At 33.3% G+C, this 26,721-nt stretch overlaps 2 protein-coding genes across 2 annotated transcripts in view; one reads left to right on the top strand and one right to left on the bottom strand.

Moving 5' to 3' along the window:
* The first annotated feature begins 212 nt into the window (after positions 1-212).
* On the top strand, positions 213-12,697 carry LOC105365282 (uncharacterized). The gene is made up of 9 exons (XM_011503398.1): positions 213-474; positions 8,932-9,031; positions 9,519-9,749; positions 10,137-10,406; positions 10,900-10,993; positions 11,143-11,256; positions 11,389-11,771; positions 11,883-12,472; positions 12,670-12,697. Exons 1-9 carry the CDS (start codon positions 464-466, stop codon positions 12,695-12,697), a joined length of 1,821 nt encoding a protein of 606 aa, XP_011501700.1. The 5' UTR covers positions 213-463.
* A 3,955-nt stretch (positions 12,698-16,652) lies between these two features.
* Positions 16,653-26,721, bottom strand: part of Atg17 (autophagy-related 17) — a 30,510-nt gene continuing 20,441 nt past the window's right edge. Inside the window, exons 6-15 of the mRNA XM_011503324.1 lie at positions 26,159-26,437; positions 25,430-25,837; positions 24,913-25,124; positions 24,493-24,652; positions 20,868-21,283; positions 20,118-20,418; positions 19,633-19,995; positions 19,033-19,345; positions 18,156-18,619; positions 16,653-17,036 (exon numbers count right to left, since the gene is read on the bottom strand). Coding sequence (XP_011501626.1) covers positions 16,932-17,036; positions 18,156-18,619; positions 19,033-19,345; positions 19,633-19,995; positions 20,118-20,418; positions 20,868-21,283; positions 24,493-24,652; positions 24,913-25,124; positions 25,430-25,837; positions 26,159-26,437 — 3,021 coding nt within the window. The 3' untranslated portion in view covers positions 16,653-16,931. The remainder of the gene's footprint in view (positions 17,037-18,155; positions 18,620-19,032; positions 19,346-19,632; positions 19,996-20,117; positions 20,419-20,867; positions 21,284-24,492; positions 24,653-24,912; positions 25,125-25,429; positions 25,838-26,158; positions 26,438-26,721) is intronic.

Raw genomic sequence — 26,721 nt, 5'->3', positions numbered from 1 at the left:
GATGGACCTCGGCCAGTGGTAATAAGAGGAAACGTCGGATGTCCGCTATCGTGAACGCCTCGGGAAAGGCCAACCGTCTTCCGGGCCATCAAGCCGGAGCGGGAAAAGTTGGGGGTGGGCAACCCTTCGGGCGCGCTCCCATTGGTCGAGCGGCGCCACTCCCCGGGGGCGGAGTTCTCAGAGTCGGAGGAAACGCGCTACGGCGGCGGCGACGCGACCGACAGTTGGACGCGCGACTTCGTGTCGTTCGTACGCACGTACGCACGGACGTATGTACGCACGCACGCACGTACGCACGCACGCACGCCCGAACGAGAGTTAGATCAGGCCGGTTCCTCGGGCCACACGTGTTTCCGCACGGTTGTGACAGTTTTGGATCTCAAGTGCTCATGCGGATGCTGAGACATTCGCCGAGGTGCTTACGCAACAGAATCGACGACCATTGTCACGGAGACATTCGACTATGGTTGTGTTGTGAGTATTATTATGCTCATCAATTACGCTAATTTGTCATTTCTTAGATATTATATAGCACTTGAGCTACTTGCGATATGTCTACTTTCTGTTACTCACTTTATTTTCAATATATTTATTTCTCTTTTTTTTTCTTTTTTTTTTTACTTTAAAATTAAGCATATTTTCATATTTATTGTATTAAACATTAACCGTAATGTCAGTATTATCTAATCTATCTAAGTATCTAATATGACAAAATTTTTGGCGACTAGTTAAAAAATATTTTTAACAATTTACTCGTATTATTCGCATTAGTACAACACTTTTTACTATGAATTCATTCAATTTATATCGAATCCAGCACTTAATAAATGGATGAATATGTCTCGTGAAAGAATAATAAAAAATCAACTCTTTCGTCATAGTTATAAGTAATAATTATATGATTTGTAATAAAACTCAAACCGGTAGTTTTAATTTCCATAACAAATTTTTGTTACATTACAAAAAGAATTTTAATGTACCTTGATATCGCGTCACCTATGTATAAAACTAATACAAATTGAACTAACTCAAAGTTGTATATAGTATATTAAAAAGTGATTTAAGGGAAGCTTTTTTAGGGAGATAAGAAGATAATAAATATATTTAATAAAATTTAGATTTTTCTAATAATAAGGTAGGTAGGTAGGTAGGTAGGTAGGTAGGTAGGTAGGAATGATTTAAAGCAATGTTTACATAATTTTCGTCGAAGAAGTTTATGGACCGACATGAATTTTTTTCCCTTTCGTGCACCGATCCTTACTGACTCAAGAGCCTAGTCAAAGTAAATAAGGTGTTAAACAGGAAAGAAGGGTGGAAATCGAAGTCACTCGGTAGTATGCGCATCTATCTAATCAGTGGGCGTGCGCGGGCCTCACGCTCATTGGCACGTGGGCGTCATCGCACTCGACACCCATTGGCCCGCATCACTTGATCCGCGATTGGATCGTCTCTCTCTCTCTCTCTCTCTCTCTCGGTCTGTCTCTCTCTCCCTCTCTCAGACATACACTCTCACTCTCCCTGTCTCTCGGTCACTCTTTTTCTCTCTCGCTCTCTCTTTCACTCTCTTTCTCTCTCTCTCTCTCTCTCTCTCTCTCTATCTCTTTTTCTCTCTCTCTCTATCTCTTTCTCTCTCTCCCTCCCCCCCTCTCTCTATCACTCCCTCTTCTAATCTGGGCCACGGTGACGCCATCTTCGATCGAGAAGAGCAACGATGTGATTTAGGACGCGTGCTACAAGACCACGTCGACCTAAATCAGGATTACGAAGTCGCGGGCGCGAGATTCTTTTCCGGCGTAAATCATGCGATTTTTTTGGCCGCTGAAAGCTCCGCCACAGAGATATTGTGCACGTGGACGTGTATAGCGCTTTGCTCGAGCACTTAATCTTATTTTAACACTGAATCGCTCGAGTACTACTACGAGCCCGTGAATAATTGCATCTACGGCTTTGTCGAGCGCCATTCACACGCTGGAATTTTACATTGATTAGTAATAATTCAAGACTCTCTCAATTCAAGAGTCTCTCCTACAAATTAACTTACCCGCCAAGCATATTCCAGACAATCTAAGGAATATCATTTGTTGAATAATTTGAATGGTAAATGCTCACCTCACCTAGGGGAATTAAGTTTATATCTTTTTCCATTTAAAAACGATTTTATTACAAATGTGAAGAGGTTGAAATAAATTCGATCGCTTATTTGCAGACAAAGATTATTCGATAGCCGAGCAACGTCATATTGCTCGAAAATGTATCATGTAATATGGATCAGCTCATTCTCGTACAACCCGTGAAAAACTGTTAAACGAAGTTCTCTCGCTCTGCGAAAACGATCTTCCTTATCTCGATGTCGGATCTTCAATGAGCTCGAACGACTCTCTAGAAAAGCCATCACGTCAATCTTATCTCCTTCTTTTTCTTCTCCTCTGTCTCGCTGTCTTTCCATTATAATTTTTGTTTGTTTTTATTTTTTTCTTTCGTTATTATTTTTGTTCTTGTTTTCCTTATTACTACTTCTTATCATTGCTATTTAAATTAATATCTAAAGGACTTTATTTATTGCTGGAGCATCGATAATAAGCAAAACTAACATTTCATATTTCACGTTCACCGAAATAACTTGCTTTCGATTGAAAAGTATTGATGCATTATTCTTATTTATTTATTTCATTGCTATAGCTCTAGTGTCGAAATAAACAAAAAAAGAAAAAAAGAAAAAAAGAAAAAGAATAATAAGAATATCTCCTCTTCATCGTCCTCGAATCCTAGACTCCAAGAAGACAATGTAAAACGATGATTCGTAGACTTAAAAATTTCCAAGTGTTCAATAATAAATAACTTTGCTCAGTCTTCTGAAATCACCTCCCGTGAGTCCCATTACCCCGGCACTAGCGAAATAAGAATTAGCTGACAAACGAAACTACTCGCGAAAAGGAAAAAAAATTGGCAAGTCCACTTAAGAGGCGACAGCGGTATGTCGGGAGCGACGGGCATTAATTACCGGACCCAGGCGTCGCGTGCACTTTCTCGTTTACACAGCCACCGACGGAAGCGGGAGCAGCAGCAGCAGCAACAACAACATCAGTATTAGTAACAGCCCCCACGCAATACAATCTCAGCCTCGCGGCTTCTGTGCAACGTCCGCCTCCTTGCCTCGGGCCGAGATCTCCGATAATATCTTCCGCTTACGGCCAATCTCCTCGATCTTCAATATTTACCTCTCAATTACAAGTTACGCCAAAATCGAACTTACCTAATCGAGAGCAAACCTGACGGACCAAGGCCTTCAATTTTTTCTACCTTTGAATATTTTCTAGCGTGACGACGATAGATTTTACTTTTTACATTTCTCACACCCTCGACTTCTACTTTAACGACCATTTGTACTTCCTACTTTGTATGATTAAAAAGAGTCGATCGACTCGCTGGATGTGAGCTTGTAAACGAAGTTTTCAAAATGATCTAATTTTCACGACGACTTTGACAAATTTTATGTAATAGGAAGTTTAAGATCGATTGTAAAATGAAAATTTAAGCATGAAGCATAGCGCGATTATACGTTACATTCGAAAGATAATTTGTATATAATTTACAATTAAATATGTATAGCGATGCTATGCTATTAATATTATCGTGGAAGTCAATTGGATGAAAATATGAGTTGCGAATTAATTAGCAATCAACGTGTCAAAAATTAACGACACGCAAATGGTTAGAAAAACAAAAAGGATAAAGAAAATCAAGAAACAGGAGAAATGAAACATAAGAGAAAGATGGATAAACGAAAGAATGAAGTTGATATAACGGGCATCTCTTGTATGCATCCCAAGGAAACTGGTTGCTTTTACAGATACTAAATGCAAGATATCCCTGCGAAGTAAATGAAGCAAAAGCAAGAGAAATACAGGTTAAAAAAAAACAGAGAGAGAGAGAGAGAGAGAGAGAGAGAGAGAGAGAGAGAAGCACTGAAAAGATAAGAATTATAAAGTCACGGGTATAGGTTAGAAGTAAGGGCTCAGAAATTCTGTAGATAAAAGAAACAAAATATCTTCGGAGGATACACGTGTTTTCAAACTGCGTTCGACTTCGCTCTTCTTGCAATAAATTGCACCGCGATTTTTTCTTCCCCACGATATAATTGTAAATTTAACATCTGAACTTCTTAAATCACTGTACACTACGTACAGTACGTTTGTTTTCATTTTCATCATTCTGTTAGTCACATAGTCACATTCATAACGTCTTATTTCTCTGCGTGATAATTAATTTTAAAGCCTGTATTAATTTATATTGGCTAAATACTTAATACTTATTTACTAAATCTTTATAAAGTATGATTCGTAATTCGAAATATGCTCGTATGTGTGCAAATACGATGTAAGGAGAAATTTAGCCGCCTTGTTGTGCATATAACTTTACATATCTTAGTTAGAAAAAGACTTTGAACATCAACATCAAATATAATGCGTGAAAGATTACATTTTGTTATAGGAGAACAACGCGATTCGTTACAAGTTACAAGCGCGAAACAGAATTCTTGACTAAGAGAGTGAGAGAAAGAGAGAGAGAGAGAGAGAGAGAGAGAGAGAGAGACAGACAGAGACAGAGACAGAGAGAGAATGGGTGGGTGGGGATGAGGGTTGGGTTGACACATTCTCATAGGATATACGTAATAATTTAAGGTGAACATGAGCGCAAATTAAATTACGCGAGCAGGCGCGAAGGGGCACGGAGATAAGCCCGCGAGGCTCAATAAAAGAAAGGCAAATTGAGAAAGTGGGAAAGACGGAGAGGAATGAAAGGTTGCGGTGGGTGAATGATTGCTCGGATCGGTGATAAAGTCATCGCCTCGAGCGCTGTATATACGACGTCCGTAAGATGATACATCGGCCGCTGATGCTAAACCAAGATTATTGCCGAGTTTGCGAGCGTTAGAAAGCATCCCCCTCACCTCCCACTATTACCCTTATTCTCGCCTCCGCACTAATTCCTCAATGTCTCCTTTAATTATGGTAAGGCTATTTACAGTAAAATATGTATCGCTATAAAAGAGAGCTCACCCGTCCTTTCGGATTTTTCGCTGAGGATGAGGTTGAATCGGTGCCAGCCGAGCCTCGTCTAGGTCCCTATGATTAATTTATTATCATCTCCTCAATTAATTTTATTTTCCATCTGGTTAAATGATATTGTGTCATTCGATAAAATTAACATGTGCGATTCTTTTTTTGAAGAATTGCTTAGACATGCTTAGAATTGTATTTTGCGCATAATTTCTGAAGACCAGTGTCGAATTGAAATTAATAGAGAAATTAACTTTTTAATGTTTTTTTTATTATTATTATTTTATTGTTTGTTAATAAACTCATACTGTTTATGCGCGACAATAGCAACTACGATGCCAAACATTTCTTAATAATGAAACTCGGCTTGATGAATGTATAATTGAAAAGTCATATTTCATTCTCCGAATTGACATTTTTCATATTCATCTATAAATTTTCCCTCTTTATTATACAAACAGTCCTTTTACACTTGATCGCTTATAATTCCAGGCAAGCAAAATACCACGAAAGTCGTATTGTACATGTGGCGAACATGCGTGCGTAAAATCATAAAATCTTAATAAATGCGCCGATGAGGCCGGTAAATCAAGGAACAAACGATGACGGTCTCGCGGAATGCATCGCTTTACCTCTCTTCTTCTCCCCGCCAGCCGACTCTCTCCCTCCCCCCGGTTCGCGCACTCTGTCTCTCTCTCTCTCTCTCTCACTCCCCCTCTCTCTCTCTCTCTCTCTCTCTCTCTCTCTCTCTCTCTCTCTCTCTCTCTCTCTCTCTCTCTCTCTCTCTCTCTCTCTCTCTCTCTCTCTCTCTCTCTCTCTCTCTCTCTCTCTCTCTCTCTGCCTCTCACATCCTTTTGCATCTATGTCTCTCTCATTCCCATCTTATTCCGTCCTACCTCCCACTCTCCGTTTAGCTCATAATCGGCTCGTCTATCTCTTGCCGTATAAGAAAAGCGTATATGTGATTCTTTACATTAGTGTATGCGTATGTCCCCTCGAGAAAGAGATTAACTTGTTCGCACGAGGTTAATCTCTCCCTCTGATCCAAATATGTTCCTTCATTTGTGTATGTATTTGTACATACGCAAGCGCGATTCTAAAGGATATACAGATATTCTTGTAATTTTTACACTATTTTTCTCGCAAGGGGGTAAAGATATTGTTGGAAGAAAATTAATTAGCTAGATAATAACCTTATAATTAATGGATTTGCGATGGATCGATCGATACAGTGACTCAAGATATGCGCTTATCGATAAGCTAACATCTCACGTAATAACTCCAAAGTATCCTACGAAATACTGACGCAATCGATCGAATCGCACAATCGCTGTCCCCGTGACATTCGTTCTCTCTCAATTAATACCAATATTTGCTATAAAATAATAATAAAGCTCCAATGAGCGAATCGTTCGTTAAACAAACATTGACAATGGGAAAATGCACGAGTCCCCGAAAAATGTTGGCGATAATCGGCAGCTCTCGCGAGAGGATCGGAGCAAATTCCAGGAAGTCCGAGAGTCCCGTCCGTCGGCCACCCACGATCAGCCATAAGTATAATGCGAGGTCCGATGCGACGTTCGCACGCCCCATAAATTGGAATTTTATCTCGATCACGAGAATAAGACGAAGGGACTCGTTGCGCAACGCTAAATTAGACTTTTCCTCTGCCGTGATTTTCGAAAGCTATAAATACAATCTCATATATACGTAGAGGTGAGCCGTTTTTTGGAATTTCGCGATTCGAGAAAAGGGAGATGGCGCGCGCGCGTGAACGAGCAGCCCAAGCCCTACACCCTAGAGCTTAATCATCGCGTAGAGACGAGAGTCTTTGATTTATCGCTCCGTTGTTTTTAAAGCAAATAAGCGCCTCGTAAGATCGTCCACGGTTTTATCAGATGCCTCGCGTTCTTTGGATTTCTTCAAATGGATCGAATCCTTTGATTACGCCCCACTCGCATTTGACCCTGAGTTACAAACGAGTCCGTGCTAAAACATATATGAGCTCAATAAGGAGAGATAGTTGATAAAGATAGGGCGAGTATACGCGATTGAGAATATTCGATGCTTACGTTGATAGGAGATTCGAGCGTATTTTCCAATTGAAATAATAAAAGATCCTTTCACCCATTCAAGGGCGTATGCGCGCTCAAATAATTGTCTTTAATTAGAATATAAAATATTTATAATTTAGCGAGTGGGCAAGCATGTGGCGCGATATATGGCGTCGGGGTTCAAGGGTGAGACTAGAGGCTCGTGTTGAGAAAACAAATGCCGCTGTTAGCGGTTGAAATAAAGCGGCTTTATTAATCACGGCGTCGACGAGGTGAAGGAGTTTAATGGCCGCGCGCGCGCGCCTTCAGTTTCCTGTGGCGCATATGATTTTCGCGCGGCGTGTACGCGTCGCCCACCGCGTGTCAATTAAATTTTGAATAATAATTTGAGCTGCGCGGTAGGCGTGTGCCTCTCATCCCCCTCGCTTCTTTGTTCCGACAAATTACTTTCGATTCTGTCGCTCTCCCGTGCAACCCGACGATTCGTGAAATTCTTATGGATGCGCGCGAGCATCTCGCTGATTTTTCTTTTTCTCTCTGTCAAAGAGACTGATTTACCGTAAGATTTTAAGAGAGCTATTTATTTTGCTGCTTGTGCCGCTCGCGAGTACAATCACGGATTTAAAATTAAGCGCCTGTAATGGGAATTTTGTGCTTTAAGTGTGTGTGTGTGCGCGTGTGTGCGCTTGTGTGCGCTTGTGTGTGTGTGATAGCGAGAGAGGAAGCGAGGTCGGCCTACTAAACGAAATTATCGATAAATATCGGATTGTTATCAGATAAGATATTGAGCTAGTAAATTGTTTATTAAAATCTTATATATTATATTGCATTATTGTATTCAGATGGGACTTTGATTGAGAATTCCTTCATCTATTTTTTTTTTTTTTTTTGCTGTTGTGATATTATAAAATTAGTCTGGTTGCTTTATCATTGGTTATGTAATTGATATTAAAGTATCAACTTTGAATCACGCGTGCATACACTCGCATGTGCATTTTGCGTTCTTTATTACCACTGTGGCAATAAGTAATGATGAGGCTTATTAGCTTTTCTTGTGTTTAGCATAGCTGACTTATGCTTTAAATTGATATGGAGGTACAAGTTATAGAGAAAAAGCAGAATAATGGATAATGAAATTACTTAGGCGCATGTATTATTGATGTTATGTAAAACAAACAATTTATTTTTAACAAGAAAGATCAGAGATAAATACTTTTCAGTTTATCAAAATAATTTACGCGCAATCATGAGAGGAAGCGAGGGCTTATTCCTTTAAATGAAAATTAAATCATACTTTTTAAAAATTCTTTTAACCAATCGTATTATTCATCCGGTGACTATTTTTTCCCGTATTTCATTTATTAAACAGCACGGTACGTGAATATTTAGTTAAAATTTGTCATTGAATTTGCATTTATTGCCATTCTTAAAAGACATATCTCATGGGCGGAAAAAAATTATTTAATCCTGATACTTGGACAAGGGCAAAATAACCGAGGAACGATCGGTGACTTCTTCTTTTTTTCTTTCACGTCCTCTCTTTTTCCGTGCTTCGCTCGACCTTTCTCCGAGCGAAAATAATATTAATGCCCTTCGGGCTTGCGCCAATTAGCGTCGTGGCTCACCTTTGAAAAATCGACGCTACGATCTTGCGTTACACTCTCGCCTATACATATTTCCATTTCGGAATATGCGTGCGTGCGAATCTTCTGTATCCCTTTTTATTCTACATTGAAAAGATGAAGAAGAAGAAGAGAAAAAAAGTACATAAACGTCAACTGAATTTTTAAAAACCATATGTACTTATCATTTTTCAGGAGTCGAGTTGGGTCGCCGACGATGTCAGCGACTGTTGCCGGAAATCAGCAGCAATATCCTCATCAAGAGTGGGATATCAACGACTCCAACGTGCCGAAGGTACTGCTTCCCTTGCAATATATCTTACTTTATTATTACATTTATTCGAAGGAAATCCTTAAGAGGAAAATCGTACGATTACTTATTAATCAAACGTAATTTCTTCGCTATTTATGGCTATTTGAGCACTAAGCATTATCTAAATAAAAACAAAATTTTATCTGGTTATCACACTATTCTGAATTTAAGAGAATTTATTATTATCAATCCATATTGTACCTTTGTATGAACATACCTCTCAAAGCGGTACAAATTGACATAAAATAGAATCATTAAATTGTATTAACGTCGACTGTAAAACGTAAGCCTTGATTAGACGCAGCTGTCGAGCGTCTCAGAATAAAAATTAATTTAAAAAAATAAAAAAGAAAAAAAGTCACGGCGTAGGAGGAATACAAAGTGTCGTCGACTAGACGTGTAACTAAAGCGGCGGAGGTATTCGAAAGTACGGTTGAATAATAATAAATTTCTTCGCCGCGCCCGTAAGGTCGTGGAGTACGACGGCTGGTGCGAATGGGCGGACGGCCACGTAAGAAAAGTGTACGGCGCGGACTGCGAGGAGGCGCGAAGACACGCTTCCGGCTGGGCCATGAGGAACACCAACAACCACAATGTCAGCATTCTCAAGAAGTCCTGTCTGGGTGTCCTCGAGTGCTCCCTCAAGTGCGTTCTTCCCGGCGGCGGACGCGTCCATCTGAGACCGGCTATTTGCGATAAGGTAGGTAGATACCGATCATCCCTTTCCAATGCGCAGTCAGATCGGAATACGCAAAACTAGCTTTCGCATGCCCGGGAGTGATTGCTCAACGCTTACCTGCAATTTAATTTTACATACGGGCCAAGCTCTCCTAACAGCTCCGTCGATCTTCCATCCCCTTCTTTACCCCCCCCCCCCCCCCCCCCCCCCCCCCCCCCCCCCCCCCTCTTTCCCCCCCCCCCCCACCTTCCGCCACCGCGACCACCACCAACCCCCATCCCACGCCAAATGAGTCCGTATTCGCGAAACGACTTTCCAGTAATTAGCCGCTCCTCTGCCAGCTAACCGAATTCCAAGCCCCAAGCGACAGGTTGCCGGGGCTAAATAGCGACTCTTTAACTCTTCTAGGCGAGGAAGAAGCAGCAGGGTAAGCCATGCCCGAACCGCCAATGCGCGGGACGACTGCAAATCCACGCCTGCCGCGGTCACTGCGGCTACCCAGTCACGCATTTCTGGCGGCACACCGACCATGCCATATTTTTCCAAGCGAAGGGTACGCACGACCATCCGCGCCCCGAGGCCAAGTCAACATCCGAGGCGCGCAGGAGCGTAGGCGCCGGGAGGCGAGTTCGTGGCCTCGCTGTCCTTCTTGCCCGAGAGGCTGCCCTCGGCTCTAAGGTGAGCTGCTCTAGCTTTTCCATTGACATTGCAGCCTTTCGCCCCGGGCATATTTGCTAACGCAATCCTTATAAAATCCTAAGATACATTCCCTCGTCTATGCATTATGCTTAAATTACGCTTAATTACGTATTCGTTTTATACGAGCGCCTGTCTCTTTCTTATTTCTTTTTTCTCTTTTTCTTTTTCCCCTACATCAAACGCATCGGCATTACGTTCACTTTGACTACAATTACTAATTACATTAATTGTACAGGCAATTTTCTCTCTCGTGATACATATTATATTGCTCAAAATTAAACAAAAAAGCAGGAAAACTTTCGTAATAATGTTTTTTATTGTTATCTTGTATTTTGTTATTGCACGATAACAATCAGTACTTACTTAAGAAACTGAATTATCGATAAATATAATTTAATAACAAAATTCAAATATTTCCATTAATAACATTAGCAATTATTATATTATTAATTATAATGTAAAATATTTTTAGCTAATGACACTGAGAGGGACTAAACGACCAAACTCGGATCCTCTGGAACTACCAACGCGGCCCACACAAACTATGACTTTAATAGGAGATAAAGGTTAGTACAAAAAGCAGTATAAATTTTGTATGGAAATGGCCTTTTATTGCCATTATTAACTAAGTATAACACTATACTTATCTACCAATGATTATGACAAAATAATCATCTAACAAAGCGACTATTCATAGCAATTCTCTACCATATAGAATATTCCTGTTCGTGCTCACCATTCGAATGTGTATGCGGAAACTTGCAACGAAATTATCCAAACGGCCAATCATCTTATCAATCATCGCATCATCAGCAACAGCATCAGCACCATCATCATCAGCAGCAGCAGCAGCAGCAGCAGCAAGAGCATCAACATCATCATAATCATCATCAACAACAACAACAACAACAGCAGCAGCAGCAGCAGCAGCAACATCATCATCTGCATCATCAGCAACAACACGAGCCTTTGACAATGGGTAATCCTGCGAATCCAATGTACAATGCACAGGCGCAACAGATGACAGGTAACGAGGCACCGGCTTACTGGCCCCAGGAAACCGCCATGGAGCAAACGGCTTTGGGATACTCATCTTATCCCAATTCGGAATTCCCTGTCATATTTGGCAGCGATCTTTTTCAGCCGGAAGAAATTTTTCAATTGGATCAACCAATTCGACCAGATTTTCCAGTTGGCAGCAGTGAGCTTACACGGTCGCCACCAAGTCTTTTGGATCTCGGCAGTGGCACCATTAAATACGAAATGTCCGATATGCATGAACAAACTTATTGGACACAACTCCTCAGCGAAGACTCGAGTAGCAGTCACATTAGCGTCTCTCAGGTGATTTTACATTATAATCAAACGTTTATCACAACGCGTTTATACAACCTTATAATACATCAATCAAGTGTTATAAAATGATAAAACTAAATAATTACTCGTTATCCACAGGGTCATGAGAGTGAAAGGGAGACAAATCAAACGCAAAGCTGCTCACCCTACGAAGCGTTCCAGGCACAAGGGAACTGGACCAATAATCAAAACGAGACGCGGATGGAGTACGCGGCGGTAACCGGCGTATACGAGACGCCAAAGCAATTGCGATCTACGCACTTACTCTCTAGTCATTCCCCGGTTTCCGAGGCTCCGAGCTTTCCCAATTACGACGATTACCATCAAATGATGCATATTTCGAATCAACGAACGCATAATCAATCGCCCGGCCAGTCACCCGAACACAGACAAAGCCAACACCGCATCCTCGAAGATAGACTGACTTACAATGCTCACCATGAGCAACCAATTCAGCCGCAAACGCAAACAAGTCCTGAGCCATTTTTTTATCAGAATAGTGGCGTTGATAGGTGTCACTACACCTGCGAGGTTCTTGACACTCGATTGACTCAGGTTGCGCCGATGACCACCAATTCTGGCATTAGTTATGCTGATGTTACAGATATGGAACTACCACCCTTTGTTGATTACACTCTTGTTGGAATGTTATGTAGCTCGAGAGAAGAGGAGCAACAACAGCAGCAGCAGCAACAGCAGCAGCAACATCATCAGCAGCAGCAGCAGCAGCAGCAGCAGCAACAGCAACAAAATGTCGGTATTATGCCCAATTGTCAGCAGCAAACTCTCGTACAGAGTTACGTACCTCACCATTAGAAGACCATCGTCCTTAATTAAATTTGTTAACTCTCAATTATGTTACATTTGAAACGATTTAAAACGACAGATTTGTGGAAACAAATTTGTTGAAATAGTTATGAATTCAATTTCTATATGCATTCTTCAGAATTAGTCACAGTGCACAATTACCCACACATTTATACGAGGGGTTTTGGAAAGAATATTTCGATTTTAACTCTTAAAATTCTTGATTTTATTATGAAATGTCGAATGTTTGCACAATGATAAAAGTCTGTTTATTGATAAAATGGATAAACATGGCAAAGAACTTATTACATTGAAATTTACATTGAAACTACACATTTTAGAGATGGAATATTAATTAAATATACTTGAAATATACTTCTCATTACGTATAAGGAATGAGGTTTAACATTTTTCTTCACACTTTAAATCTACTAACAAAAATAGTAAAATTAATATGCTTATGGATCCACTGTCAGCGTCATGCAACCAATTTATTTTTAAATTTAAGATATTCGTTAATCTTTGCTAACTTACGTTTATTTAGTATTTCCTATGAATATGAAATGCTAGTACATTCGTCAATTTAAAATATATATATATATATATATATATATATATATGCAGATCTTTTAAATTGATTATGGAAAGAAATATTGAAACGGGACAATTAATGTTTATTCTCTTCATTCCTTCAAACAGTGCGTGTAGAACGATAACAGCTATTCATTCAATTTAAAAGTAGCTTTTTATACAGTGATTATATCTTTAAAAAGAAAGAAATGCTGTTTAAAAGATTAGTTGCAATAATAAAAAAAAGTTTGTAAAAATAAGATTACATTATTCCAATAATTCCACTTGAATGTAATAGAAATGAATTTACATGTACTTATTTTTAAATCATTATAAAATAATACAAAACTATAATTTACTGAAATTTACTGAATTTATTAAAAACTGAGTCTCACTCTCATATATAATATGAAAAAGCGTATATTGTTTGGTAACGAATATTTAATGAATTGTTAATTTAGTCGAACATTAAGAAACTTTTTAATGACAAAAATGTCATTTTTGTCTTGTTGATATTCAAAGCAAAATGGAAACATTCACTTTTATCGAACTATCATTCCTAATACGAACATCTCGATTTCAGTTTCTTGTAAATTGACATTAAGCGCTTAAAATCTCGATACATTAAAATAAAAAAAAAAACAAAAACAAAAACAGAACGAGTTATTATTATTACAATTATTACTGTTTTTAACAAAAGTATAGCAGAACTGAATTTTTAATTGTATATAGTATTAGTAAAAATGAAAAATTGTACATATGAATAATACTGTTAATTTAAAATAGATTAAGAATGTCAGGTTGAAATAAAAATAAAATTCAAGTCATGTCTCATGTAAAAGTCACTTGTTCTTTATTAATTCATATATAATTATTTGTAATTCCTTTACTTCTAATAGTTATTTCAACAATCACAATGCTTCGCATGCCTACACGCTCTTTTTTATCACTTATCATATCGCTCTTACAATGTTACGATTTTAAAATTAATAAAATGTCAAATAAATATAAAGATTAAATTCTCATGGACTTGCAAACCATGCCTATTTTTCTTTTCCTTCGCACGTACATTCTCTTAATATATTGTGTAGGTTTTCTTTATAATTTTATCTGAACTATATTCTAATTTCTTGAGTTTGATTAACTTATTCAGTTCTATTGTATCGCTTTTTTTTTAATAATACTATTAGTTATTATCTAGTAATTGATTAAAAAAAAAAAAAAAAAAAAAAAAAACAATGATAAATATAGAGCTTTATCCATCACGACGTGTTTTTTTTTTGTTTTATTTTTGTTTTTAGAGATAATTGTTTTATATTCATCTATTTATTAATTTGAGATGCATTTAACTGGGCAAAAACTATATGTAAACTACGAAGCATTAAATTTATCCATAATATTAAGTTACTTTTAAACATTTTCTGTTATATGTTTTATTTGAAGAAAGTCTAAAAAAAAACCTAAATATCAATCGTAATAAAATTAATTTTATGCAATAGCTTAAAATGTATACAATATGTAACAGGCACGTTTTTTGATGTTCCAGTTTACTATTTATATAGGTTTATTACTTTTTTTCAAGAACTTCACAATAATCACTAATATCTTTTGTTGTTATTATCCTTGTTATCTTATCTGAATTGTAATTAAAAAATTTTTAGACGTGCGAAGGTTTGCTTGAGAATTAAATACAAACACACTCGGAGCTTAATAAGTTTAAATGAAGTTTAAACTTTGATTTTATTACAATTGGAGAAGATGAAAAGCTTGAACATAATCATCATTGTTATTTGTAGATATTATTATTATTGTTAAATATGAAATATAAATAAAAAAATGAGTAATGTATGTGTTTGAAGAATCGTTGTTAATAAATTGGATTTATTTCAAGTTTTTGGTAAGTCTATATATTATTATTATCGTACGAAGCATTAAAACGAACGAAAAAATTGGATTATTCGTCCCACAGAAAAACCAATTTCGCTTTTTATGCTCACATGAGACTTGAATCACTAGTTATTATTTAGACGTGAAAACGTTGAAAAGTGATAAAAGATGCGATGCCACTCTATGAAAAAGTTAAAGAACTCGAATATCGTATACAACTATTAAAACAAAATTACAATTTTGTACAAGATGAAAATACGAAGATAAATGAGAATATTTTTATTTTTTATTTTTTTATACAAAATCGTAAAAAATGTTTTATAATGTATTTATTTTCCGTCGAGTGGTAATGTATCGCAATGATCACAGCTATTTAACGATACACTATATAAGTGTCTATTGGTAAGAATAATTGGTGCCTAATAATCTAAACGTAAAAATCCGAGTCTTCTATTATCTAATGTATTAATTTTTATAACGAAAATGATTACAGATTTTAAAAACAATGATCACATTATTATTGTTTTTCGCTCATCTTATCTCCATCATTATTTTTATAATTTTTCTTCATTATTAAATGAAAAAGACGAGGAGTATTTGCTAATTAATATTTTAATTTCTTTTTTCTTTTTATAGAGAAACTGGATTTAACAACTTAAATTTTCACAAAGGAATACCATAATTGGTATCAATTTTTAAACGCTAAATTAAAAAAAAAAAAAAAAAAAAAATGAAAAAATAAAAAATTAGAATAAAAAAAAAAAAAAATAAAGAGGAGCGATACTTAAAGAAGCTCGGCGAAATATATATAAATCAGTCGTCGTAATTACAATTTTATAAATAAAAATGAAAATCATGAATATAGCAAACGTATAAAGTATCAAAGATGGCTTACTAGTATATCAGATTTTTTTATTTTTGTAAGCTTTCGTATTTAAAACTTATTCGTTCATTTATGATCAGTTTAATTATTATACGTAAATTATTGCGCGCTAAAGCAATTTTATTTTAAAAAGAACAATAGTTTTTAATATGCATTTATACAATTTATAAACGCGTATCATTCAAATAAACAATTTTATATACTAGTATGAGTAATGTGAACAGCGTAAGTTTACAGAGATTATAAAACTTACAAGACTAACTCTTCACGAGGTGCAAAGGTTAACTATTATACTTTTCACAATTAAATTCCTTCTTTCTTTTTTTTTATCTTTTATGATTTTTTAAAGAAATGACGACAGAACTGACGTCCAAAATTATCTCATCTATAAAATTTTGATACAATGAATTTTTTCTACATTGTTTGAGAGATTAAGAAATTGACAATAATATCGTCAGTTCAATTAATAATTTTATGAAAAATGTAAAAATGAAAAACAATTAAAATTAACGGCCTAATTTTATAAGCATCACACGAATTATCTTCAAAATTTCCGTTTTATCTTTTTTTCTTTCTTTTTCTTTTTGTTTTTTTTCACGTTTTTATTATTGATAAATCCATCTTGTTTTGTAAAAACGATTTATCAAGAATAAAATAAATGATTACCAATTCTACTCTCGTATAATTACAATAATTCATGTCACTTTAGCATTTGACATGCTTCATTCCATTTGTTGTCTTCTTTTAAAAATTTTTTTTCCTGTTTAAATACTTATATCACAATAGAATTCCAACGCATCTTACACTGTTGCGTGCTTATATTTTGAAACACATTTCTTCACATTTGTTCGTAGCTTATACATCACTTAATAATCTTAATTGAGATGTGCCTCAAAACTGGCAGGTTTTGGCCTTTCGTTCAAATCTTTTCGATAATGAGGAAGATTAGTTTATTTAGGCAAACATCCTTCTAATTCTCAACAATTATAACAATTCTTGTGTTAATTTTTATCGACTGAAACGTGATTGCGAGTGTAATCGGTAAGTGGTTTCACTCGTACTCGGTAGAACTTAGTCCCCTGTGGAACTCTGTATCGATTTCCTGCCTGTAATTAAGAAATTAAAACTTTATAAAATCCATAAGTTTTAATATAAAACAAAAACTTTTATTAAAGATATTTTCAGTTTCTTAAGAAAAGGATAACTTTTATTTGAATAAAATATTTTCTAAGACAATGTAATAATTATAAGTATTCAAAGAATATTAAAATTTTTTTTTTATACTTTTCATTCTTTATTTATACATATTTCGCGCGCGCGTGCGTGTGATAATAATAATAATAATAATAATAACAATAACAATAACAATAATAATAATAATAATGATAATGATAAAGGAAAATTTTTTTACATTATCTACATAGGATTATTAAACGTATTGATAATTTTATATTTTATTATTTGAAAATTAAAATATTAATACAATTAAAAAAGAATTGATAATGATAAAGGAAAATTTTTTTACATTATCTACATAGGATTATTAAACGTATTGATAATTTTATATTTTATTATTTGAAAATTAAAATATTAATACAATTAAAAAAGAATTGATAATGATAAAGGAAAATTTTTTTACATTATCTACATAGGATTATTAAACGTATTGATAATTTTATATTTTATTATTTGAAAATTAAAATATTAATACAATTAAAAAAGAATTGATAATGATAAAGGAAAATTTTTTTACATTATCTACATAGGATTATTAAACGTATTGATAATTTTATATTTTATTATTTGAAAATTAAAATATTAATACAATTAAAAAAGAATTGATAATGATAAAGGAAAATTTTTTTACATTATCTACATAGGATTATTAAACGTATTGATAATTTTATATTTTATTATTTGAAAATTAAAATATTAATACAATTAAAAAAGAATTGATAATGATAAAGGAAAATTTTTTTACATTATCTACATAGGATTATTAAACGTATTGATAATTTTATATTTTATTATTTGAAAATTAAAATATTAATACAATTAAAAAAGAATTGATAATGATAAAGGAAAATTTTTTTACATTATCTACATAGGATTATTAAACGTATTGATAATTTTATATTTTATTATTTGAAAATTAAAATATTAATACAATTAAAAAAGAATTATTTACATTATTATGATATTAATAAATTAAAATGTCGTTTAACCTTTTTAGCTGAGCAATAGTCTTTATCGATAACCTTAGCCAAGGTTACTACTTTTGTCGGTAGCCCATCCACGCTTAGTTTGAGATCTAAAGCATTATTACATTCCGGATTCAAAAAAAAGAGTGTTGCACTATTCTGCAGAATAATATAGTTCCAATGTGCTTGGTCCCAAATAATGAGAACAATATCGTTATCACTGCAAGAGGAGAAAGTGACCAAACCCAGATACTTAAACTCATACGAAGTTTTGCTAAGTTTGCCTAACATCGACTCGGTGAGGGAAAATGCCCTTTGTCTTTTAATTTCCGTACTCGTGGCGACATCCAGTCGGTCTGTCGGAGATACTTGTGTTGCTAGTGATATCGATGTGCTTATGCCCTTATCGTTATTGCTGTCAGAAGTCGAGGCCATCGTTGAGACACTCAAAGACTCAGCGACGAAGTTCCTTTTTAAACGCTCTTGTGCTGTTTCGAAAATGCATATTATATTATTTTGTCTTTCTCATCCATTGTGTCTTCTTATAATCATTGATATTTTCGATAAAATAGATTAAGATTTTAATAATTGAATTGATAATGAAAAACGTATGTATTTTGTCCAATGGCCAATTGAAAAATAAAAAGCGCGTGGAAGCAGTTTTCCATAATTTTTAAATTCTGATGAAAGTAAATTAATAAATGGTTTAAAGCCATCACTGATATAGAATAATTAAAAAAGTTGTAAAATACAAAATACCAAGGATATCCTTATTAAGTAATTGGATTTTTTCATAAAGTATTTTTTAAATCTAATTATTAATAAATATTTGACATGCAGTATATAAAATTTTTAATTTAATATTGTTACTACAACATTATACAATAAAAAATATTCTCACCCAATTCAACTTCTAGCCTGATTCTTTCCTTTTCCAAAGCTTCGACTTTAGACTCGAAACATTCTTTGTTCTCAAGAAATACTCGCAATTCTGAATTCAATCTTTTATTATCTGCCTCCAAAATTTCTAATCTTCCAGGAAATGAAATTAAACTACTATCTGCCTCTAATCTTACTTTCTTCGACTCAGACACTCTAACCTCATCCTGATTAGGTTCTTCCATTGGCTTCAACGCTTCTTCAATTTCAATATTCGATTGACTCATTTTTAATCTTCCCTCATTAAGCTCTCGCCTCAATTTATCTCTTTCCGCCTGTGGAATAAAAATCAAATCATTAGAATTAAATTTATTTTCAAACAACGTATGAGCACTTGAATCATTCCGATTCTCTTAATGTTCATTAGAATTCCCTATAAATATTATCGAATAACAATATATTTAAAAGAAATTAATATAATTAATCTAAACTTTGACTTCAAATTCAATGAAAGCTAAAGATTTTATATCAGACTAAATAAGTTGAAATGGTAAACATATAATTCTACGTTTCTACACATTTAATCGTAACAATCATAACAATCGTAACAATTGTAAAATACCTCTAATATGCGTATGTGACTTTCATGCTGTTCCAATTTTTCATGTTCTGATGATAATTTATGGTCGAGTGATATCTTATCCATTTCGAGCTTTTCAATAACGGATCTGGCTTCGTTAAGCTGCTGTATCGTCGATTTATAATGCTTACACTCCTCGAGTAAAGCTGCCTTTTGTTGTCTATGAAGGTCCGATTCTACTTTATTTTTCTTAATTATTGCTTTGGCTAGCTTTAAATCTTGAGTCAATACCGCACACTCCTGATTTATGGCCAAATGAATAGCATTTTCCTTCTCGATTTCCATGTCTTTTTTCATTTGTTCAAGAATCGTCTCGTGATTTACTAATTCTATCATATCTACACGCTATAAATAGAATTTATATTTAATATATTAAATCATTTTACGCATATGTGTAAAATAATATATTTTCAAACGCTTTATGAATAAAAAATTTAAAAATTAATTACTCCGATGAATTGATGTACCTCAATTTTTTCAAGACTGGAATCACTTGGACTTCGTTCCATCGTTGATGCAGCCATTAACTTAAATCTGCTTCTAATCGTTTCCAACTGAGTTTTACATTCGTGTTGCATCTTCTCCGTTTCCTCCTTGATAGCTTTCTGATGTTCCATTTGCACCGTTGCTAATTTTTCCTCCAATTCGTTGATCCTCTCTTGAAAAGAAGCTTTCCGCATATTGCTCTCCAACAACCAAGCTTTATTCATCTCCTTTACAGTATTTTCTTTATCTATTTGTGCTTTTTCCAATCTCTCTTCGAATTCTCTGGAAATATAAAATAATATTAAATAGTGCACATGTAATTTTTATCAATATCAATAATATAATATAATATAATATAATATAATACACGAATTAAAGTGAAATTGAATTAAAGATATATGATACAATATTGTTAATATTTTACGAATCTATAAATCAATTCGAATATCTCAATTATTTATATACCTCGCAATAGTCATTTGTAGAGAAATATGAGTTGTCGAGTTCAAGAATTTATAAGTAATAAGTAATTAACGTAAATGTATTACCGAGATATTTGTATCGTTCAAAAATATTTACAATATGTACGTATAGATACAATGAATTACTATAAATATACGTTTTTTCATAAACAGAGTTTCAGCCCTTTAAGTTATCGCTCTACTCTATAATTCGACATACATAATATTAAGATCAAGCTTATTTAATAAGAAAAATAGAAAGATAATAACCTGTAAAGACACTGTAATTTTTTAACCGTTTGCTGTTCATCATCCAGCTTTTGCTTTATGGCTATGAAAATTCTCTCTTGTTCAGAAAGCTCTTGCTCCTTATCAATCAGACTCCTCTTTAAATCCTCCAGCTGATCATCTCTCGACTTCAGTAGCTTCTTGAGATCTGAAAGCTCGAACTCGTGATCAAGGTTTAATTCCTGCTCGTGCTCCTGCAAAGCACTAGTATGCAGTTTAACAGCGTCACCGATCTCCCCCAAGAGTTTCGCTGCGCTTTTACGGTCGACTAATGCCTGCTCCTTCAATACTTTCAGTTCACCACGAAGCCCTAGAAGAGAATTGGTCGCAACGCCTTTCATATTGGTGATTATGACTCGTAGGTGTTCCATTTCCTCCCGTGTACTTCCGAGATTTTCCTGAAATATTATGTTCATAATTAATTAACTTATTTATTTCTATCATTTTCAAATTTACTGTTACTTTAATTCAATTCGTAATCGATAAATTGAATCGACGATAAATTGAAAAGTGTTTTTTTAGTTATGTAACTCATCTCGCCTGATATTATCTTCAGGCATTCAATACAATTACTTTTTTTGTCTGTCAATAAATTTGTGTTTTAAAATTGTTTTATAGATAATTTTAATATTCCTTCAATCTGTGATATATTGTTTAATTGGAGAATTTTACTATTAATAACTAAACCGTTCATATATTCCCATACTTAACATCGATTATCCCATAAGAAATAATTCTATGATTTTTATAGATGAGAGAACCTTTTTAAAAACAAATAAAACTACAAAAGCGATGATACGAATTTTATTATACATAATTATGTTTATATTTCCAATACAGAATTAGTAATAACCATATGAACAATATTAAAAAAAAAAAACAAAAAAAAAACCATTTAAATATTTATAGAATCTGTTTAATAATAAATTAACATTGTCTATATAATCTATTAAGAATTTAATCAATTTAAATCAAATGTGTTTAACATACATTCTCATTATTTAATATTATTCAAATTTACAATTTTAATATTTTAATGATTGCATGCATGCAATACGTATATTTAAGTATGTAAAAATTTTAAAAAATGATTTAGCTTCTTCCTCAATTTTTATAAAAATTATTATTTATTATTAAATTATAAATTTAAAATTATATTTCAATATTTTGTTGTTGTACAATTATCATAATTGTATTGACTTTGTAAAATTGTTTTTTATTGAAATCACTTAAGTAATCTAAATTTTTTCTGTAATAAAAATAGGTATGTTTCAATCAAAATTTTTATTTTTTATTAGTTTAAAAATTAATAAATTTAAGAATATTATTATTAAAATTAGAATAATAGTGATAATATGTTGAAATAATATTCATGTTATTTTTAATCATTTATTTAATTTATATGTAGTAGTTTAGTATTAGATACGTACGTTAGTTAGATATTATATGGATATGAACCTTTTGAAATATATACCTTAAATTTTAAAAGCCTTTATGTTATACATATTATTTGAAAATTAAAGTAGAATTTTTTACTCTTTTGATTAAAGTGTAGCATACGCTAAAATTATATAATTACAAAAAAAAGGATCATTATAGATTAAAGTGAAAAAACGTTCGTTCATTCTTGCCTGAAAGTAAAATACATACTGGAGAACATTGGTAAAGGTAACGGAAATAGAGTAATAGGAATAAAGTGCGACGGCAGCTGCCCTGAAAAAAATAAACCAAAAGGAGAGAAACAAACCCGAAACCATGAATAAAAAATTATGAACAAACCTCTTATGTAATTTCAGAAATAAGATTAGAAACTTAATCCGAGAGCAATGTTTTAAAGAAATGTTTTGTAATAAGCGAAAGAATTATGATAATGAAAAAATGAGAAGCATTAAAATTATTATGCATTGATACATTGAGTACATTAATTTATCATGAAAAATAAAAACAAATTTAATCTACAAAAATTTAAAGATTAATTTAAAAACAAATAAAAATCTATTATTTTGCAATTACAATCAAATATGGATAACAATATTTGCTTTATATTAAGGAAAGATATTGATAACGCTATATAATATATATGAAAGAAAAAAATAGTTTTTCACTTCAAACTATCATGTAGTTGTTTTATATTAGTTTATCAATTTTATAGTTTTAAATTTTATTTACTGTTTTACGTTCTGTTGGAAAATATTTGTATTAATTATCAATAGATTTTTTTGTAATTTTATTAATAGATTAACGGAGCGAATATTTATTAATGTAAAATTGCCTTTTTTATATTATCGCCTATTCAAAACTAAGAGATTCGCCAATAAACGAAGTTAGAATTAAAATATTATCAAATGAATTTGAAATGAAAATTTTTTATATAATTTAAATGTTGATTTCTTAAATTAAAAATATAATTTATGTCACTGTATCGATCAATGTATTTGAAATTATTAATACAGAAGAAATAATATTAAAAAATAGAAAATTTATCGTATATATATATATATATATATATATATATATATATATATATATATATATATATATATATATATATATATATATATATATATATATATATATATATATATATATATATATATATATATATATATATATATATATATATATATATATATATATATATATATATATATATATATGTTGATGTTTGAATTTTAAACGTAATTGTAAGACAATATAAAATTATATAAACAAAATTTATATTTGCAGATTCTATAATCTATTCTATTTTAATAACGATACAATTAATAGTTTACATATATTGAAGTTATATTTAAATAATAACAAAATCTATTTAATGATTATATGATAAAATATTTTGTGTAAATTTGTGGTTTGATTATGAAATTATTCTGTATGAAAAATAAGTTAACAACAGAGATTAGTATAATGTATGTGTTTAATAATAATTATTAGTATAAGATGAAATGTAAATTATTATATTTTAAGTACTTTCTCCATGTAAATAATATATATAAACATCAATAAGAATGGCGAAATACCTGCTGCTTTTAAGTGATTATTGTTTATTTATCACGAAATGATCCGTGAAAATAATAATGAGAAACAAATTTTTTTTCCTTTCAATTGGTTATAATGCAGAATGTTCATTATAACGCATTAACCTACTAAAAAAATACTATCGGCAGGTGTGCAGGTATTTGGTTGACATCGTGTCCAGTACCTGAAGTAGGGACACAACAGCTTGATGATGACTGTCCGTTGGATGCTCACTTAGACTGCTCGGGAGCGATTCGTCCATGTAAAAGTCCGTGGACAGAAAGTCATTAGTCGGCACTGGAATACCAATTGACGGGCTACTACCGTCACTTCCTGAACATCGTAACTGCTTCTTCTGCTGTCCGTCGCACGAACTCGCGAGAGTAGTAGCCGGAAATTTCGGGGATTTAGGAGGAGTGGCATTAGTGTGCTCTACGCATTCAGTCAATGGACTCAGGGGTTGTTGCTGTTGTTTCTCGCTGATGGATAGGGAAGGAAAATGGAGGAGTTCGCTCGAATTGGAGGATGTAGAACGGTTGAGAGGGGAGATGTTAGTTGAGGTCGAGGAGGTTGATATTGAGGCACCAACCTCCAATTGCTTTTGGCGATTCTGCTGGTAGTGACGCTGCGGCTGTTGCTGTTGTTGTTGCTGCTGTTTCGTATTTTGATAGTCGATTAGATTCGAGTCCATCAACGGTTGTCGGATTTTCTCGAATTCTTCCGTGTCGGTTTCCGATTCGAAATCTCTCCTGTAAAACACAAGGATAAAAAATCTTACCCGCTAATTTAACTAAATATTGATTACGTACAAAACCTTAATTCTTATAGTATATAAAGAAATTTGATATGATCGATTCAGATTTAGAAAGTCATTTATTTTCAAAACAAGACATTAACAACTAAAATTAAATATTACTTTAATTTGTAATAACAATATGTGTAATTGAACGTTTAAAAAGATAAATAATTTGTTTTTAATTTTTAATTTATATTGCTAATTAATATCCACCTGTCGCTAATTAATGGAGGGTTATCTTGTTTCTTCGATGGGGCATCCACACGCATTGATGAGCTTTCTTTATCCTTGTTTCCGTCACTACTGCTGTCTGAAAGACTCTTGGAGAAGAAAAACTGTGTTATGCTATTCAGATCCGGAGTTGATACACTCAGAGACAAATCTGGTAATTGCTGTTTCAACGATTCTATATCATCAGTTGTAAGCTAAAATATATATTTATTTTATAATTAAAATATGCATAAAAGTTTTATAATTAAGACTCTTACGAAATTTTCCACAAATAATAATGACTAATAATTAGTGCTAAAATACTTTTGAAATCTTACTTGTACATAATACAAACGATAAAGTTTATTATTTATTTCAATAAATCTTATTATTAACAATGTTTCTTATTATTAATAAATAATTATTGATAAAATGTAAAAACATAGTATTAATGATAAGACAACACGAGGCAAAAACTGTTAAAATGGTAATAAAAAAAAAAAAATATATATATATATACCTTTGGTAATCCATTATCAAAAATTGATGGCGCTTGGGTGGCAAAAGGAGGTGGCGTGTCCTCCAGTCCAGGAAACAACGTATTTAAAAAATGTCCTTCGAATTTACTTTGAAATTCGCGCCTCCTTTTGATTTCTTCGCTATGAACACCGAGCAATTGGCAAGCTAAGTTGCTCGCCCAGACGAGGAAGGCCTGGGAGAAGGCCCTTCGTCGCACGACCTCCACAATTGCATTTACATACATCTGCGGCGCCAGGTGAATCTGACGAAGGATCTCGAGCTGACGACGCAATCGTCGTAGACTTTCATGGTACATTACCAACTTCCCATCAAGCTCCATCATCTTGTTCTCGACATACATTATCCACTTAAGACGTCGGTGGATGCTCACGGAGAGCTCTTCTTTGGCCTGAAATCCAAATTTATTTTATAATTTGTGTCTGAACAATTATACACTCCTAAGTTAAATAATAAACTACGGAATAATTAATATGTGAGATTTCAAAGCATCTATCGAGCCAAGCTAATATATAAAATTTTGGAGACAATATCGCGTGGACTGATAAATTAGAGGAATCTCATTTATTAAATATAATAATGCCAAGGAAATTCGATCGATATTGCATTACTAACTTTATGGAACACTCATGCCAAATAAAATTATTGAATACTATATATGTGATCAGGCATAAAAATGCATAAAAACAAAATACAAAACAAAAAACTGAACCTTGGTGCATCGACGTCGAATATCACGAAGTTGATTATGATTCTGAAGCATTACGAGTAGCTGTTCTCGGTGCGACGTACAGAGATCAGGAAGAACACTGTCATCGTTCAAGTTAGAAACACGTGTTTTATTCTGATGGAAACCCTGAGCGAGCTCAGTTTGATCGTGTACAAGTTTTTTCATTTGGATCATTAATTGTTGTAGACTAAAAAGACGTTCGCCGAGGCCTCTGATCTCTTTCATTTCTTGTTTATTAGCCGCCTCAATGGCACAGCCCACCTGCAAGGAAAACGTGCACAATATGAAAATGAAAAAGTAGATTATATGGATAAGTAAGGATAATAAATATGAAATACATACATATATATATATATATATATATATATATATATATATATATATATATATATATAATTATTATCCTATCTTATATAAGAATAATATAATATTTGAATTATTAAAAAATATGAATTACTATTTAAAGAATTCAATACAAAGCTCAAATATATTAGCTTTCCTTTATTTCGCTATATGATACAATTTAAAATACGTTACAAGTCGGA

Source organism: Ceratosolen solmsi, unplaced genomic scaffold (assembly GCF_000503995.2).
Source record: "Ceratosolen solmsi marchali unplaced genomic scaffold, CerSol_1.0 scaffold63, whole genome shotgun sequence".
Classification (NCBI taxonomy): Eukaryota; Metazoa; Arthropoda; class Insecta; order Hymenoptera; family Agaonidae; genus Ceratosolen; species Ceratosolen solmsi.
This window is presented reverse-complemented; position numbering and strand designations above follow the sequence as displayed.